The sequence below is a fragment of the Bos javanicus genome, chromosome 3 (assembly GCF_032452875.1).
Source record: "Bos javanicus breed banteng chromosome 3, ARS-OSU_banteng_1.0, whole genome shotgun sequence".
NCBI lineage: Eukaryota > Metazoa > Chordata > Mammalia > Artiodactyla > Bovidae > Bos > Bos javanicus.
In genome coordinates this window covers 92,064,416-92,080,338 of record NC_083870.1, presented here as the reverse complement: position 1 = coordinate 92,080,338, position 15,923 = coordinate 92,064,416, and the positions used below count along the sequence as shown (strand labels likewise).

General features: G+C 51.8%; 1 protein-coding gene across 3 annotated transcripts in view; it reads right to left on the bottom strand.

The window, feature by feature from the left end:
- SSBP3 (single stranded DNA binding protein 3) overlaps positions 1-4,105 on the bottom strand; it is a 165,997-nt gene extending 161,892 nt beyond the window's left edge. For all 3 annotated transcript variants that reach the window (XM_061411856.1, XM_061411857.1, XM_061411858.1), the window contains exons 1-3: positions 3,965-4,105; positions 2,892-2,964; positions 2,607-2,668 (exon numbers count right to left, since the gene is read on the bottom strand). In XM_061411856.1, coding sequence (XP_061267840.1) covers positions 2,607-2,668; positions 2,892-2,964; positions 3,965-4,020 — 191 coding nt within the window. In that variant the 5' untranslated portion in view covers positions 4,021-4,105. The remainder of the gene's footprint in view (positions 1-2,606; positions 2,669-2,891; positions 2,965-3,964) is intronic.
- Between the last annotated feature and the right edge of the window lie 11,818 nt (positions 4,106-15,923).

The window sequence follows — 15,923 nt, the reverse complement described above, 5'->3', positions numbered from 1 at the left end:
AACAAAATGGACCCAACCTTTTTCGACAGCCTGGCATTTATAGTAAGAGCAATAGTTCTCACCCTTCAAGCACCTACTATGTGCATGCCCATGACACTGCTTGTAACCCCCAAGAGCTGTAAGGTGGATGATTTTATTCCCACTTTATACACAGGGCAACTAAGGCTCAAGCCCATTAGTACAACACACCCACGGATGCCCAGGGAGGACACGGAGGAATCCGGATGCAAATCCATGCCCGTCTCATCTGTGCTCCTATTAACACCCCCACCTCCACCCAAAATGGCTGCATTTCATTAAAAGATTAAATTGTCAAAGTCACGACTATGATTCATATACACAGAAACCTGGGTGACTCTGGCAATAAAAAGAGCCTCCAGGTTCTTAACCCAGAGCCCATACCCTGGAGGCGTTTGGTGTGGTGTAAGGATTCTACCTATAGGAGTGGGTGGCGGGTCTTCTGAGCTTTTGTTTTCTGAGAGGAGTTGTGTGGTTGGGGCTGGCCACCCACGGACCCCTGCCAGCTCACCCGAACTCTCACCTAGGCCCTCCCCCAAGGCATTCCTATATAAAAACCATTGTTCCCCTGCCCATCAAAGAACATAAATCCATCACCCAAAGGTGAGGTTATGGATGACCAAGTATCTTGTTTTTCCACATTAATATAAAGCCCACCCCCACCCTCAGACAGCCACTTGTCCAGCAAAAGCAGGGTTAGGGGGGAGATTTCCCTGCCTAACTCCCCTCTGTGATTTCTGTATGGTCACCCCAACGCTTTGCATTATGTGAAAACAGACAGACAAATCCTTTGTCAACCAATAAAACCCTATACAAACATGAGGTCGTCAGTGGTATCAACAAGCAGCCTTAGAAACCCTCTCCAGGTCAAGAGCCCGAGGCCCAGGGATGGGAACCCGCTTGAAGGGTAAAGTGTGCACCAGAGCGGAGGTCTGACTCCTGGACCAGCGCTCCTGTCGTCATCACAAACAGCCAGCCCAGAAGAAACCATCTCAACTGCCAGTTCTGTCTGTCAGCGGACAAGCATCTCACTCCAGGTGCTCGAGGAACGAAGCCTGGCCCTCTTCAGATCTGCTCCACCGCTTCCTCCCACTCCAAAGGCTGCGGTCATCTGCTCGGTGTCAAATCACAGAGTCCCCACTGCCGGAGCCCGGCACGACACACTCTAGTTCCCAGGGCAGAGATAAGGTTGGAGAAGTTGTGTATGTGTGTGGGGGGCGGGGGGTGGGCAGGGGGAGGCAGTGATTAAGCACAGAACAGGATAATCGGGAACTTTTACTAACTGCAGAGGGAGGACATTCTACTCCTACTAACAGCAGAACATTCCTTTCTGTGCTCTGAGGCTGCACACATTTGATTAACTTCCTCTACATGCTACATTTCTAACACGACAAACTCCCTGGCCCCTTCTGAGTAATTTTTACTCATAAGCCTAAGTTTCTGCAAAGTCCGTGGTGGCCGGACCGGCCAGCCCCAACCACACAACTCCTCTCAGAAAACAAAAGCACAGAAGACTGGCCACCCACTCCTACAGGTAGAATCCTTACACCACACCAAACGCCTCCAACTCTGCAGTTGCGAGGTTGGCAGAAGTAATTAAAAACTCATCTTCTCTGCAGCAAGTTAGAACAGACACTTCATCCCCCTGCATCTCAAAGACACTTGAAACAGTAACCCGAGCTGGCGGTCAGGTAAATGTGCTAAGATCCCAAGATGGGGCACTGAACTCCAGCAAAATATCAAAAGCCACTCTGCTCTCTTTTCCTTTTGAAAAAGATGTCAAAGACTCCACCAATCGGTCCCACAAAACACCCAAGTCTTACACTCAAAGCAACTGCTCCAGCTAAACCTAAGCCTCCCTCCTGGGGGACTGCAAACCAGGAGCAGATCTCTGGTGGTCCCAAGCAGGCAGGCCCAGGGGCCTGGGAGAGGGTCACAGAAACAGCCCCCAACTACCAAGGACAGGCATTTGCCAGGTCTCAATAAAATGAAACCTGGAGGTTTTAGGGCTATTTAGAGGGGTGGGGGTTTGGGGGCGGGAACATCCAGTCAGTCTGAATCAGTATCTTTAGAGGAAGTGGCAGCCTCGTCTTGCTCTTTCTCAGGGTGCCTGGAAAAGGTCCCCCTGGATCTTTCTCTCAAAGTTTCGAGCTTATAGGAGAAAAAGGAAGGGACAGGCCAGTTGTAAAACAGACCTGGTATCCCCGCCACGGGTCCTGCCCCACCCCCACTCCCTCTAATTAAAGCAGCATGCAGAATTGACAAAAATCCTTCCAGGTTTTTTCCAAGCCCATGCTTACTGCTTCAGAGTGAGATGTAAAAGTAAGGCAGTTCTATTGCAACACCAGGCACGATTAGTAGGTTCTCACCACTGGGAAAAGAGGAGGCAGAAACTTTAGGCATCGACCTCTTCTGCCCTTTCCCTTCTCTGCCAGTCCTGGTCTGAGGGCCCAGAGGCATCCTGCTCTCTACAATGCTGAGGACTAAAGCAGAGGGAGCCTGCTCCAGACCCCCTGTCTTTGTTCACTTGGACCCCGGGGGGCTCAGAAGAAAACAAACACACACACACAAAACTATCACAAACTTACCACCACCACGAGTGCAAAAACCCAGGCGGTTCTCCCAACGTGATGTTTTTTTCCCATCGAATCTAGAATGGAGAGAACAGAGACAGATCAGGGCAGCAGAAGGAAGGGGTGGGCTGGGGGCTTCCCGGAGCCAAAAGGCTGTGAAGACCAACTAACAATAAATGCCAAAAGGTGATAAAAATTCAAAATGGTGGCCACAGTGGCTGCTCCAGAAAACAAAGGCTTTAAGAACGATGGGGAGGAGGGGGTGTCAAGAAACTGGATGATTGGGGGAGTTCCACTCACCTCCGATAAGAAGGTCTGTGCAGATTTCTGTGCTCCTACATGCAGTAAATATTCGTAGACATATAAAGCTAACCTGGAAAGTGGGCAGGGGGCACAGAGAGAGAGGGAAGGCGTCAGATCACACTGGGTGCTCGCTCCTGGACCGTGCCAGCCGGCTTCCAGCCCTGTCCGTGCTGTCCCACTGTGGCCCCGACCAGAGGTGAGCAGCTAGCTCGGTCCTGCCTGGGGCCAAGGGTGCGAGCAGTTAGGGGGTGGGTACCAGGAGACGCGTTTACTTCAAGCCGCGGGGGCTGCAGAGCAGCCCCCGAACTTGAACTTCCAAGTAGCGTCGGGACCAAACCCACCTAGGTCTCTCAAACTCGCAAACCGCCCGACCCCAGAGTCTCGCTTCTTTTCCCGACCTACTCCTTGCCACCAACCCACCCTCTCCCCAGTTTTGAGGGTCCGGGGAGACTCAGTCCTGGACTCCGGGGTGCTCCGCGCGCTCTGGAGAGGGCACCAAAGGGCGGCCCTCACCACCTCCTCCCAAAACAACTGTCCCCCAATCTAGGGCCAAGCCGGCGCCGCCGTCCCTGCCCAGCCCGGCGCCCCGGAGGGCGCGGGGCCGGCGGTGAGGCCGAGGGCAGGGAAGGCAGAGCACTCCCGGCCGAACAAAGCCCCCGGCACGCACTCCTCAAGCCGCGGGCGGACAAAAGGAGCCTTCGGGGCTGCAGAAGCCACGCGCCCCCTGCTCGCGCCCGGTGGGCAAAGTGCGGTCACCGCCGCGAGCTCCCCGGCCGGGGCGGATGCCCCGGCCGGCTCGCAGGACCTCGCCCACCCCTCTCCGCGGGCCCCCGCGCCCGGCACGCCCCGGGGCCACCAAGTGTCCCCTCCCCGGCGGCTCCCCCCGACGCCCCAACCTCAGCCGGCTCCCAACAATGGGCTCTCCCACGCCGCCCGCCGCGGCCTCGGGAAGGGGCCAGGCTGGCGGCGCCGGGGCCCGGAGCGCAGCAGCCCCCGCCCGCCCACCTGCCTCCCACCACCCGCCCGCAGCCCGGCGGCGGCGCGGCCGCCACTTGGAAAATAGGGCTTACTTTTCCCGAGCCTGCCCGTCCGAGGGCACCGCCGAGCCTTTGCCTTTGGCAAACATGGTTTGCAGAGAAGAGGACGCCGAGCCTCCTCACCACCGCCACCGCCGCCGCCGCCGCCGCCGCCGCCGCCGCTACCGCTCCGGCTGCTCCCGAGCTGCCCCCTCGCTCCCGGCCCCCTCCCAGGCGCTCGCTCGCACACTCGCTCGCGCTCTCCTCGCCGCGTTCCCCTCCCTCCCCCCCAGGCGCTGGCTCCGCGCTCTTTCCAGCTGTCAAAGCGTCAGCCCCGGCCGCGGCCCCATTGCCCTGGAACTCCTCCCGCGCCGGCTGGGCCTGGAGTGCCGGTGCCGCCGCCGCCGCCGCTCGCCCGCCGGCCCGGCTGCCCGCTGGCTCGCTCGCGCGCCCGCCCGCCCGGCTCCGCCTGCGCCGCCCTCTGCGCCTCCTGCACCGCTGCCGCCGCCGCCGCTGCCGCTGGTCTACTTGGAGCTCAACCGAACGTGGCTACCCCGGCGAGGGATCGAGGCGGGCGTCAACGTCCCGCGATTGATTGGCGCCTCGGCCAATCTGGGCGCGGGGGCGGGCCCAGGGCGGCCCGGGAGGGACGCCCTGTCAGCGCCCGGCCGCGGCAGTCCCCGCTGAGGCCGCCACCGAGGAGCCGCTGTCCCTGCGCTTGCGGGCGAACTGGGGGTGTCCGGGGGCGCGAGCCTCTGTTTTCTCTAGATGTAGGGAGAGGACGCGAATCGAGACGGGGGAACTCTAGTCTCCTGGCACCCGCGAAGAGGGGGTCCGACCCGCGGTCTCCGCGGCGTGGACCACTGGGGAGCGGGTGGGGGGCGGGGGACGATGCGGCATAGTCGGAGGGGAGGGGGCGCGGACCCCTGAGCCGAGCACCGGCTCCCTCCCGCCACGTCTCTCTCCCTTATCTGCCCCTCACCTCCCCCCGCCTCAGCCCGCGCCAGCCCAGCCCTGATCTCCCCCTCCCCCTCGCCTGCCCTTCCCGTGGGCTCCGACCCCGACCCCCTCCCCAGACTCCTACTCGCCCCCACCCTTGGCCGCCCCGCCCGTGGTCCTCCCTTTCGCCTAGTCTGGCTTCGGAGCGCCGGGCCCGGGGCTCCACGCTGAGAGCTGGGCGGCTCGAGCCGGCGCCGAGGCGCGCGGCTGCTCCTTTACTAGATCATTAAAATACTTTGGAAAACCCCAAAGTGGAGTTGCGCGAAAATGGCCCTTGGCCTGCTTTGGGGAACCTGGGAAGGGACTGAGGACTTGGGCTAAGAGAAGGGAGAGTGATTGCTCCCAAATTTCCAAGGTCTGCCCGCCCTAGCAAGTTAGCCCCTCGGCTTCTCCGGGAGAGATGGTGCCATTCTAGGGTAGATGGGGTTGTCACCTGGGCGCCCCGCTGCGCGGAATGCGCGCCACAGAAATCTGCAAACTTCAAATAAACGGAGCTAAACTGGGGAGTCGGGTACGAGAGCCAGGCGTGGGGGGAGGGGAAGCTTCCATTGTCAGTGACCCAGGTGTACAATGGGAAATTGAGGGGGGCTGGCAGAGTGACCCAGCTATTTGCTCCTGACTCCTTTTTGCCCACGCTGAGAACCCGAGGACACACTGAGTGTCCCTCATTAGACACTCTTATGACGAGAAACCAACCAAACAGGGCAAGACTCCCCCATTTTCAGACTGTTTTTAGAGCGCGGTTCTCTTTAAATGTGATAAAACACTGTCTCTTTAAAAGAGTCAAGCAGAAAAAGCTGTGTAAGCCCTGATTGGCTGCCTGTTTGGATACATCTTTAGGGGAGCCTTGAAACTGTTAGCCTAGGTTGATTTTTTTTTTTTTTTTAACTGCGCTGTTCCAATAAACAAGTAACGCCCCTCCCCCTAACATGCCTCGCACCAAACAATTAAAGGATAGGTCAGTGTCCTGGGGAAAACACGTTTCAAGTAGGAAAACTCAGAACTAGAATCAACAAAATAAGGGATAATTCACTACCATTAAAGTTTGCTTATTTTGATTTGTCGACGAGAGAAGAAGGGGCTTTAAAAAGAAATGCCCCTGCAGCAAACAGACGGCATTGGTTCAGGAAGGAGACTCTGGGTGCATTTTTGGAATAATGTTCTACTCAGTATAACAGCTTCCTTAAATTAGAATACAGCCAGGCCCTACCAATGCCTCTGGACGCACTCTGTTCTCTGCTGGGACATAGAGCTTGCAGGGAAAGGAGGCAGAAAAAGGGAAACACTCCTAGTCTCTGGTTGTCTGCGTGCTAGCTCCTAGTTTAAAGGTTGTTTTGTGAATGAGGGAAGCATGGAGGTTGGGAGGGAGTTGAAATACAACGATAGGGAAGAGAAGGAAATAATTACAGTTATTTTTCCCCCAGGCGGTTTAATTTAATAGGGCTAACTTAAGGTACCTTAGAGCCCACACTAATTAAATTGTCCTGCTCATACCCTTCCCCTGAACTTCTATTTTTGATGGGCTAGGAATGGCCAGGAATGGCTTGTCAACAGACTGACTCACAAGAAGCCTGACTCATCTTGGGTCTGCAAGGCCCACATATTATGAGTATCATGAGTGTGGGTTAGGTCCTGGCTCAAGGAAAATACTGCCCTTCTCTGGCCCTGTCTATCAAGTTGGCCATGCTTTGTCAGAGTCAGGGTTGCAACACAGGTATATCTGTGTATCATTTTCCTCATCTGTCAAATGGGAAAGGGGGATCTTTAATATCTCTTTAGAGTCTGATGTTCTATGACGCTAAGATTTCCTTTCTATAGTTTTCTTTCCTCACACCCCACCCTGAAAAAAAGGACGAGTACCTCCTTCCAGAACAGGTGTGGCATGCATTTGAGGAACCTGTGCCAGGCTCTCTGTCCCTGTGGTCTGCCCTTCCCTGGAACTTGACAAAGAATGTTGGTAGGTTGGTGGTGAACCTAAAAGAAATAGTAGGAGGGCCCAGGCAGATAGAGAAAGGCGGGTGCCATAGCCTCCCAGCCTGCTGGAGAGAGGGAAACTGATGGGTTCGCAGGAAGCAGGACCACTCAGCAGCCCCAGCACAATAACCCAGAATGCAGTCAGATCAGAAGCAAACAACCTACCCAGGAATGGCACTGTCTCTGTAGAACAGCTGAGGGACTAACATGACAGGTGGGCAGAACTTGGAAATTTGGGAGCAATGGCTCTCTTCACTTAGGTCCTCCATCCATTCCCCCAGGCTACTTTTCTCTGTTGGATCTCCTAATATCTCCCAATGGACCTTCCCCGCCACCGTCTTCCACCACCTCCTCTGGCCTGGTCTCTCTGCCTGGAGTGTCTCCGACCCCACCCCTCTTCTTTGATCATTCTTTAAGGCTTACATCCCCTCCAGTGCCTCCTCCATGAAAACTTCCCTGTTTTTCACTCCCAAAGTAAAACCCATCCCTTTAACCCTCTGCTTGGTCTAGTTTTTTGCTTAACCTCCAGTAGCTCTCTGTTCATTCTGCCCATTGTTGTAGCCTTTTGTTTACTGTCTGTCTCCCCAGCCAGAGGTGGTGGTGGGGGAGTGGGAAGGAACCAACTCTGAGTCATCTGTGTCTCCAGCACCCAGCCCAGGTGCAATACCTGTGTGCAGTTAACACTCCATGCACACACCAGGGGCTACAGGGAGCAAGAGAGGAAAAAGTGATCCCATTCCCCAAAGTCACTCCGGGGTAGGTAAGGAAATAAGAAATGGACACCACCAACAGTAAGATTAGATAGGACCACACCTCCAGCTTCGCCCCACCACCTAAACTACAACAGCTTGGAAGTACTGTACTTTCGGTTCCCAGAATACACTGAGCTATTTTACATATCCACCCTAGGCTTCTTCTTTCTTCCTCACTCTCTATTCCTCCCTCCCTCCTTTCTTCCCTCTTTCTTTCCCTTCTTTCTTTTCATTTAGGACATATTTATTGAGCATCTATGTACTGAGCACTGTTCTAGGCAGTGGATAATAAACCAGGCAAAATTCCACGAAGCTTACACTGCTGTGAAATCCTCTGCCCCCAAGCATGTTCCTGTTACAAACTCCTAATATTCTAAAATTCTGTCTTGGAAAGCCTTCCCAGGATGCCCTCTAGGAGCTCCTGGTCTGGGCCAGAGGTCCCCTGGAAGCCCCTCTGCCTCTCCTTAACCATGACCTTTGGTTGGCCGCCCCTCTGCTTCTCTCTGATCATGACCTTTGGTTGGCCACTGTGCATGAGTGTGGTCAATGTGCATTGGCCCCACAGGAAAGTGATTACCTCTCCTCACAGTCAGGGGATGATCTTCATTCCCCTGTGGACCTCCAGTACCCAGCCACAGTGGTGAAAAGAATAGGACAAGTGAGTAACTGAGTTACCAGAATGTGGAAGAACAAGCAGGTGGGGTGGAAGAGGGGAAGGAGAGGTGGATTCCCAGCTTAGGCTAGGATGGCCACTCCTTTACTCAGCTGCCAGAAACTAGAGGGCAGAAATTCTGGGCTCTAGGATCAGGTTGGTGGGAGCCAGGCCTCCAGAAGTTGGCACTTAAAGGAAAGAGACTTCAGGCCCGTGGGCTCAACCCTGATGGTTGTGCTTGCCAAAGATGCCAGAGGTTTGCAGCTCTATATCTATGTTCCCCACAACTGCTGAGAGGCTGGGGGCTGCCCCGCTGTTCCTCCAACCCCCCCTACTTGGATGTTCAAACGGATGCTGGGCCTGCAGCCCATCCCCCTCCTGCTCACTGGGTCCTGGAATTTCGAGGAGGCACCTCTGGTCTATTCCTTGGACTACTCTGCCCAGCAAGGCTCCTACCCAGACTGATCCACCCCAGTTTTTTAGCAGAAGTTTCCCCAAGGGCTTTGGGGGCCTCCATGGGAGCAGTGCAAACTCCAGGTCCAAGGGACCTGGCTCAGGGCTTTGCTGATAGACTTTGGGCAGGTGATTGCCCCCTCTCTGAGTCTGTGTGTGAAATGAGGATGTTAAATGAGGGAACTGATGGGGAGTCACTTGCTGGGCTGTCAGTCAACACTGGCAGAGCCCCCAGTTCTGACACCTTTGGACAATGGAGAGCCACTACTCTGATGGTTGTGTGGAGGCTCCTCAGAGACAGTAATTGGGGAAACATTTTGTAAATGGAAAATGATGATTACTCCTGATGTTATTAGCCTAGCAGAGCCAGCAAACAAAGAGGTGCTCAGGAAGAAGGAAAAGGATTTAAGTTTAAAAATCAAGTGTGTTTTTACAACATCTTCTGAAGGACATAAACTTGTCCTGAGCCAACCTGTAGCAAAATGGGTTTTAGGCAATTTTTTGGATAGGTTTAGTTCTGTCTGAAAAGTACCTACTATGTGCTGACCCTTGAGCCAGGGACACTTGGAAGTACAAGAATATACGAAGCAAGGTCATGCCAGGGCGGGCTGGGGCCAGGATGGTGACGTTCTGGTCCTTCCTCGGTTCCTGCTGCACCTACTCCACCTCCTGTCCAGAGTGCCTGGCCTGGAGTTCAATCCCGTGAACTCAAGGAGAAGGCTCCATAAAGCTTTCTGCTGTGTTCAGTCCCAGGAGAGTGTTCCCCTCTTGCCTCCTCCATCCTGCCTTGGGCCAACATCCCTCTGTTTTCATTCACCTGCCACATCTTTGCTCCTGCTATTCCCTTTGCCTGGAACACTTTCTTCCAAATAAAGGCTTCCCCTTATTCCTTCACTCCCCCCAGGTCTCTGATCAGACATCACCAGAACCCTCCCTAATGGACCTCTATGGAATGGCACCTGCTCCCCCCTTATCCTGTTCTATTTTTCTCCATAGCAACCATTACCACCTGACATATGTTTGTTTATTTTTTTCTTACCTATTTCCCTCATTAGAATTTAAGCACTGTGGGTGGGAGTTTTATCCTCACTTTTAGAGCTGGTACTCAATAAAAATGTGTTAAATGTTGAATAAAATAATTCACTTAGCAAAGGCTTCCTGAACATCTGGCATGGACTGGGCATCACAGTAGTTGCTAAGAATATAGATAATCTCCTTCTGTGTGAAGTTTACAGCCCAGCAGGAAAGATGAGGTTAATTCTGTAGGCACACAGGTAAACATGTTCTGATGAACTGGACCAAGGAGAGGATGATCCCATAGGGGAAGGTGTGGTGGTCAAGGAGGCCTTCTCTGTGGAGGTGATGTTTGAATTCTAAAGGATGTGTGAGAGTGAACTCCTAAAGGGAGAATGTTCCAGGCTGGGAAGGCAAGTCTCTTCAGCAGGGCGGAAGCTACCAGGTGGAGTTATTGCTAGCTGGTCCTCATGGCAGGAGAAGAATGCCCAGCCCTTCTGCAGGTGTCCCTTGCCATGATATCAGAGAATCCCCAGAGCAGAAAACAAGAGCTCTTTCCCACAGCTAAGGAGAGGTACTGCGGGGTAATGCTTCAGATAGGGTGTTACCATAGCAATGCGTCTGAGCTAAGTCACTTAGGTCATCATCTGACTCTTTGCGACCCTATGGACTATAACCCACCAGGCTTCTCTGTCCATGAGATTCTCCAGGCTAGAATACTGGAGTGGGTTGCCATGCCTGTAGCAATGGCTGGAGTGAAAATGGGCTGACCACTTTCACACTCATCATGATGGCAGCTATGGAATAAGAAAGAAACAAAGAAAAAAGCAAGTATTGGCAAGCATACAGAGAAATTGGAACTCCTGGGCACCATTGGTGGGAATGTAAAGCTGCACAGCCACTATGGAAAACAGGATGGTGATTCCTCAAAAAGTTGCACATAGAATTACCATGTAACCCACCAATTCCATCTCTAGGTATAGACCCCAAAAAACTGAAAGTAGGATTCAAACAGATATTTGTATACTGATGATCATAGCAGCATTATTCCGAATAGCTGAAAGATGGAATCAACTCAAATGTCCATCAACAGATGAATGGAAAAACAAATATGGTATATCCAATCAATGGAATATTATTCAGCCTTGAAAAAGGAATGCAAAAATCTGACATGTCTGCCACATGGATGAACCTTAAAGACATTATGCTATGCTATGTGAAATAAGCAGACACAAAAGGACACAAAATGTTGTATGAATCCACTCATATGAGGTACCTGGAATAGTCAAATTCAGAGAGATGGAAATTAGAACAGTGGTTGCCAGAGTTGATGAAGGAGAGATGGGGAGTTAGTATCTAATGGGTACAGAGTTTTGTTTGGGGAAGATGAAAAAGTTTTGGTGCTGATGGTTACACTACAATATGAATACACTTAATGCCACTAAACTGTATGTTTAAAATTGGTTAAAAAAAAAAATTATGTATATTTACCACAATAAAAAAAAAGAGGGAAAAAGAAAAACTAGGGTGAGACCGATGAGGCACAAGAGGGGTACAATGCAGGATATCATGAGGCTTCAGGGAGGCACTGAAAAAGGGGGAAGGTTTAAATTAACCCAGTGGTGGTGGGGTAGAATGGAGTGGGAGGTGGTCAGGGAAAGCTGTCTGGAGGAGGCCAAGTTTAAGTAGGAGTTAGGCGGTGGGGGGCAGGTGTGGGACATGTTTCTGACAGAAGGGACAGCATAATTAATTATTTCATTCCGCTGAGGCTGAACTCTTCAGGGCCTTGGGTGTCCTGCTAAGAAGTTTGGTCTTTGTCTGCTGATAGGAGCTTTAACCAGGGGATGACCTATTGGTTCTTCAGAAAGAGCACTCAGGGGGCCATTGTGGAAAAACCAAGGGTGGAGTTCAGTGATGGGCCAGCGGCAGCTGCAGTGAAGGGTGCTAGAGCTGGCTAGGTGGGAAGAAGCTGAAGGGTGAGAATTTCCGGGGCTCGGTAGCTGAAAGGATGTAAGGACGCTAAGAGGACTCCCCAGCTTCTGGTGTGGGTGACGGGTCTGCCAGTCTGGGAGCCCCCTGAGGTGGAGCAGGTCTGTGGGTGGGGAGTGTGAAGAGGTCATGTGATAAGTTTGAAAAGCCCATCGGCTGTTCAGATGGAGATATCCAGGAGACAGGTAGATAATGAGTCTGGAGCCCGGGAGACCAGTCTGCCCCAAAGATGTAGCTTGGAGAGCCATCAACATCTAGAATTTAGATTCAAGCGGAAAGGGTAGCTTAGGTGCCCCAAGCATAACCTGTGAGGAAGAAGACATGAGGGCTTGGTGCCCACAGTGTGGACCTCAGGGCATCAGCGATGCTAATGCTCCTGAAACCCGCTCCTACCACAGTTTCAGGACCCCAGCTCTCGCCTGATTTCCTTCCTTCCCCTCTGACTCTTCTGTTATCCTTTGAAGATTCCTTTTTCTCCAGCCCCCTCTTAAAATTTTATTAGTCAGGCTATTGCTGATCCAATGTTACGTAACAAAGAGCCCCCATGTTTCAGTGGCTTATAATAAAAGCTGTTTCTTTCTCACTCACATGTCCACAGTCAACTGGACAGTTCTGCTTCAGAGTGTAGTTTGAACCTGCTCTGTGGGTCTCCCCTGCCGGGGCTCAGGCTGAGAGGCAGAAGCTGCCTGGCATGTTTTTAATTTTTTTTCCTCTGGCTTGTTTTTTTTAGAGTGGGAGAAAAGAGCACCAGGGGCCAAGCCAGCCATGCAAGCGTTGCATCTGCTCACAAGTCACACAGTCAACCTCAGCCTCAGTGGGGCAGGGAAGACTATGCCTCTCACAGGAAGGGGGTGGATATTTGCTGAACAGTAACACAGTCTACCACAGATGAGCATCTCTCAGGCTGTGTGCTTGACTTTCTCTTTCTTGTTGGGCAAGTTCAGCCATGCACTTGGCATAGACCACACCTGACCTTCGTGATGATTTGAATCTATCCCACTGACCCAGAGTTTTCTCTCAGCATTATATCTGTGTCATTACAAGGCAGTCCCATCTGGATATTCCTCGAGCACGTCAGAGCTCAAGTGTCCAGAACTGCACTCTTCCTTTCTCCCTATCTGATTCCTATTCAGTCCCTATTTCTATATACCACATCAGCACCTAGCCAGTTACTTGGGCCAGAAACCTGAGCATAGATCTCCGTTCCTTTTCTTCCTCACCTCCAGCCAGCACCAGGGTTGATCAGTTGGATCTAGTAAATTCCCCACGGTTTCTCCCTGCACCGTCATTGCTGCATTCCAGTCCTAGATTCCAACCCCTAATGGATCTCCCTGCCTTCAGCCTCTCCCCCACTATCCCTCGCCAGACAGAGGGATGCATTAAGGCACAGATATGACCATGGCATGCCCCTGCTTCAGTACTTAAAACTGGTTCTCTTAAAACTCTGCATCTCATGCAGGATGAAGCCCAAGGTCCTCAGCAAAAAAGTTCAAGGTCCTTCACCGTCTGGCTTCTGTCTCTCTCTGCAGCCCGTTGCTCCCCAATGTCCTGAGCAGCAGGGGTGGATGTGATGATGCCTGGGACTTTGCAGCCCACAGAGGAAGCAGACAACTCCACTGGTACTTATGATACATGTGACAAGTGTCATGTTGGAGTATAAAGGTGTTTTACATATTGCAGTAGTGCTAAGCTGGTGCAGAGGGTCAGGGAAGGTGGCCTGGAGAAGGTGGTCTTCCTTGGACCATAATGCGAGTGGACAGGCATTCTCAGAAAGAAGGTGAAGATGGAGCTCTGAGGAGCACTAGCAGGTCTGTTGGAAGAGAAGCTGGAGAAGGAGACCGAGGAGGACTGTCCAGAGGGGCCAGTGGGGAGGAATCAGGGGAAGGATGCCAGGGAAGACAGTGCTCCAAGGAGGATGCTGAATGCCCAGTGGTGGCTGAGCAGCAGAGTGCACAAACAAGGCTTTCAGATAGCCGGTGAGAGCAGTTTTAGGGGAGTGATGGGGACGGAGGCCGATTGTGCTGATGGACATGTGGTAGGGGAGCCATATAGAGACAGTCCGTGAAACCTACTCTTTCAAGAAGTTTGGCTTAGGGGCTTTCCTGGTGGCTCAGAGGTAAAGAATCCGCCTGCCAACACAGGAAACATGGAATTGATCCCTGATCCGGGAAGATCGCACATGCTGTGCAGTAAGGAAGCCTGTGCACCACAACTATTGAACCTGTGCTCTAGAGCCGGGCAACTGCAACTGAAGCCCGTGCCTTAGATCCAGTGCTCCACAGCTAGAGAAGCCACTGCAATGAGAAGCCTGTGCATTGCAACTTGAGAGTTGCATTCTCCGCTAGTACAGAAAAGCCCACATAGCAACTAAGACTCAGCACAGCCAACAATAAATAGGTAAAATTGTTTTAAAAAGTAGAAGTTTGGCTGAAGCCTGGACAGGAGGGGTTGTGGGGGAGAATGGTTCCATGTATATGTATGGCTGAGTGCCTTCCATGTTCACCTGAAACTGTCACAACATTGTTAATCGGCTATGGGTTCAGTTCAATCGCTCATCGTGTCCGACTCTGCGACCCCATGAATCACAGCACGCCAGGCCTCCCTGTCCATCACCAACTCCCGGAGTTCACCCAGACTCACGTCCATCGAGTCAGTGATGCCATCCAGCCATCTCATCCTCTGTCGTCCCCTTCTCCTCCTGCCCCCAATCCCTCCCAGCATCAGAGTCTTTTCCAATGTCAACTCTTCACATGAGGCGGCCAAAGTACTGGAGTTTCAGCTTCAGCATCATTCCTTCCGAAGAAATCCCAGGGCTGATCTCCTTCAGAATGGACTGGTTGGATCTCCTTGCAGTCCCAGGGACTCTCAAGAGTCTTCTCCAACACCTCAGTTCAAAAGCATCAATTCTTCGGTGCTCAGCTTTCTTCACAGTCCAACTCTCACATCCATACATGACCACAGGAAAAACCATAGCCTTGACTAGACGAACCTTTGTTGGCAAAGTAATGTCTCTGCTTTTGAATATGCTATCTAGGTTGGTCATAACTTTCCTTCCAAGGAGTAAGCGTCTTTTAATTTCATGGCTGCAATCACCATCTGCAGTGATTTTGGAGCCCCAAAAATAAAGTCTGACACTGTTTCCACCGTTTCCCCATCTATCTGCCATGAAGTGATGGGACCGGATGCCATGATCTTCGTTTTCTGAATGTTGAGCTTTAAGCCAACTTTTTCACTCTCCACTTTCACTTTCATCAAGAGGCTTTTGAGTTCCTCTTCACTTTCTGCCATAAGGGTGGTGTCATCTGCATATCTCAGGTTATTGATATTTCTCCCGGCAATCTTGATTCCAGCTTGTGTTTCTTCCAGTCCAGCGTTTCTCATGATGTACACTGCATAGAAGTTAAATAAGCATGGTGACAATATACAGCCTTGACGTACTCCTTTTCCTATTTGGAATCAGTCTGTTGTTCCATGTCCAGTTCTAACTGTTGCTTCCTGACCTGCATAACGATTTCTCAAGAGGCAGGTCAGGTGGTCTGGTATTCCCATCTCTTTCAAAATTTTCCACAGTTTATTGTGATCCACACAGTCAAAGGCCTTGGCATAGTCAAGAAAGCAGAAATAGATGTTTTTCTGGAACTCTCTTGCTTTTTCCATGATCCAGCGGATGTTGGCAATTTCGTCTCTGGTTCCTCTGCCTTTTCTAAAACCAGCTTAAACATCAGGAAGTTCACGGTTCACATATTGCTGAAGCCTGGCTTGGAGAATTTTGAGCATTACTTTACTAGCGTGTGAGATGAGTGCAATTGTGTGGTAGTTTGAGCATTCTTTGGCATTGTCTTTCTTTGGGATTGGAATGAAAACTGACCTTTTCCAGTCCTGTGGCCACTGCTGAGTTTTCCAGATTTGCTGGCATATTGAGTGCAGCACTTTCACAGCATCATCTTTCAGGATTTGAAATAAATATCTTTGGTGTTAAAAAAAAGTAAAATAAAAAGAAGTTTGGCTGTGAGCAAGTAAGAGACAGACCAGCCCCTTGGGGTAAGGAACTTTGCTTTGTTTGGGTTGAAGACGGGAGAGGCTAGACCTGTGTAGATGCTCATTAGAAGGAGGGAGTAGTGAGGAAGAGGCTGGAGGTCCTAAGTAGATGTGCAACACGATGTAACAGCAAAGTTCCTAA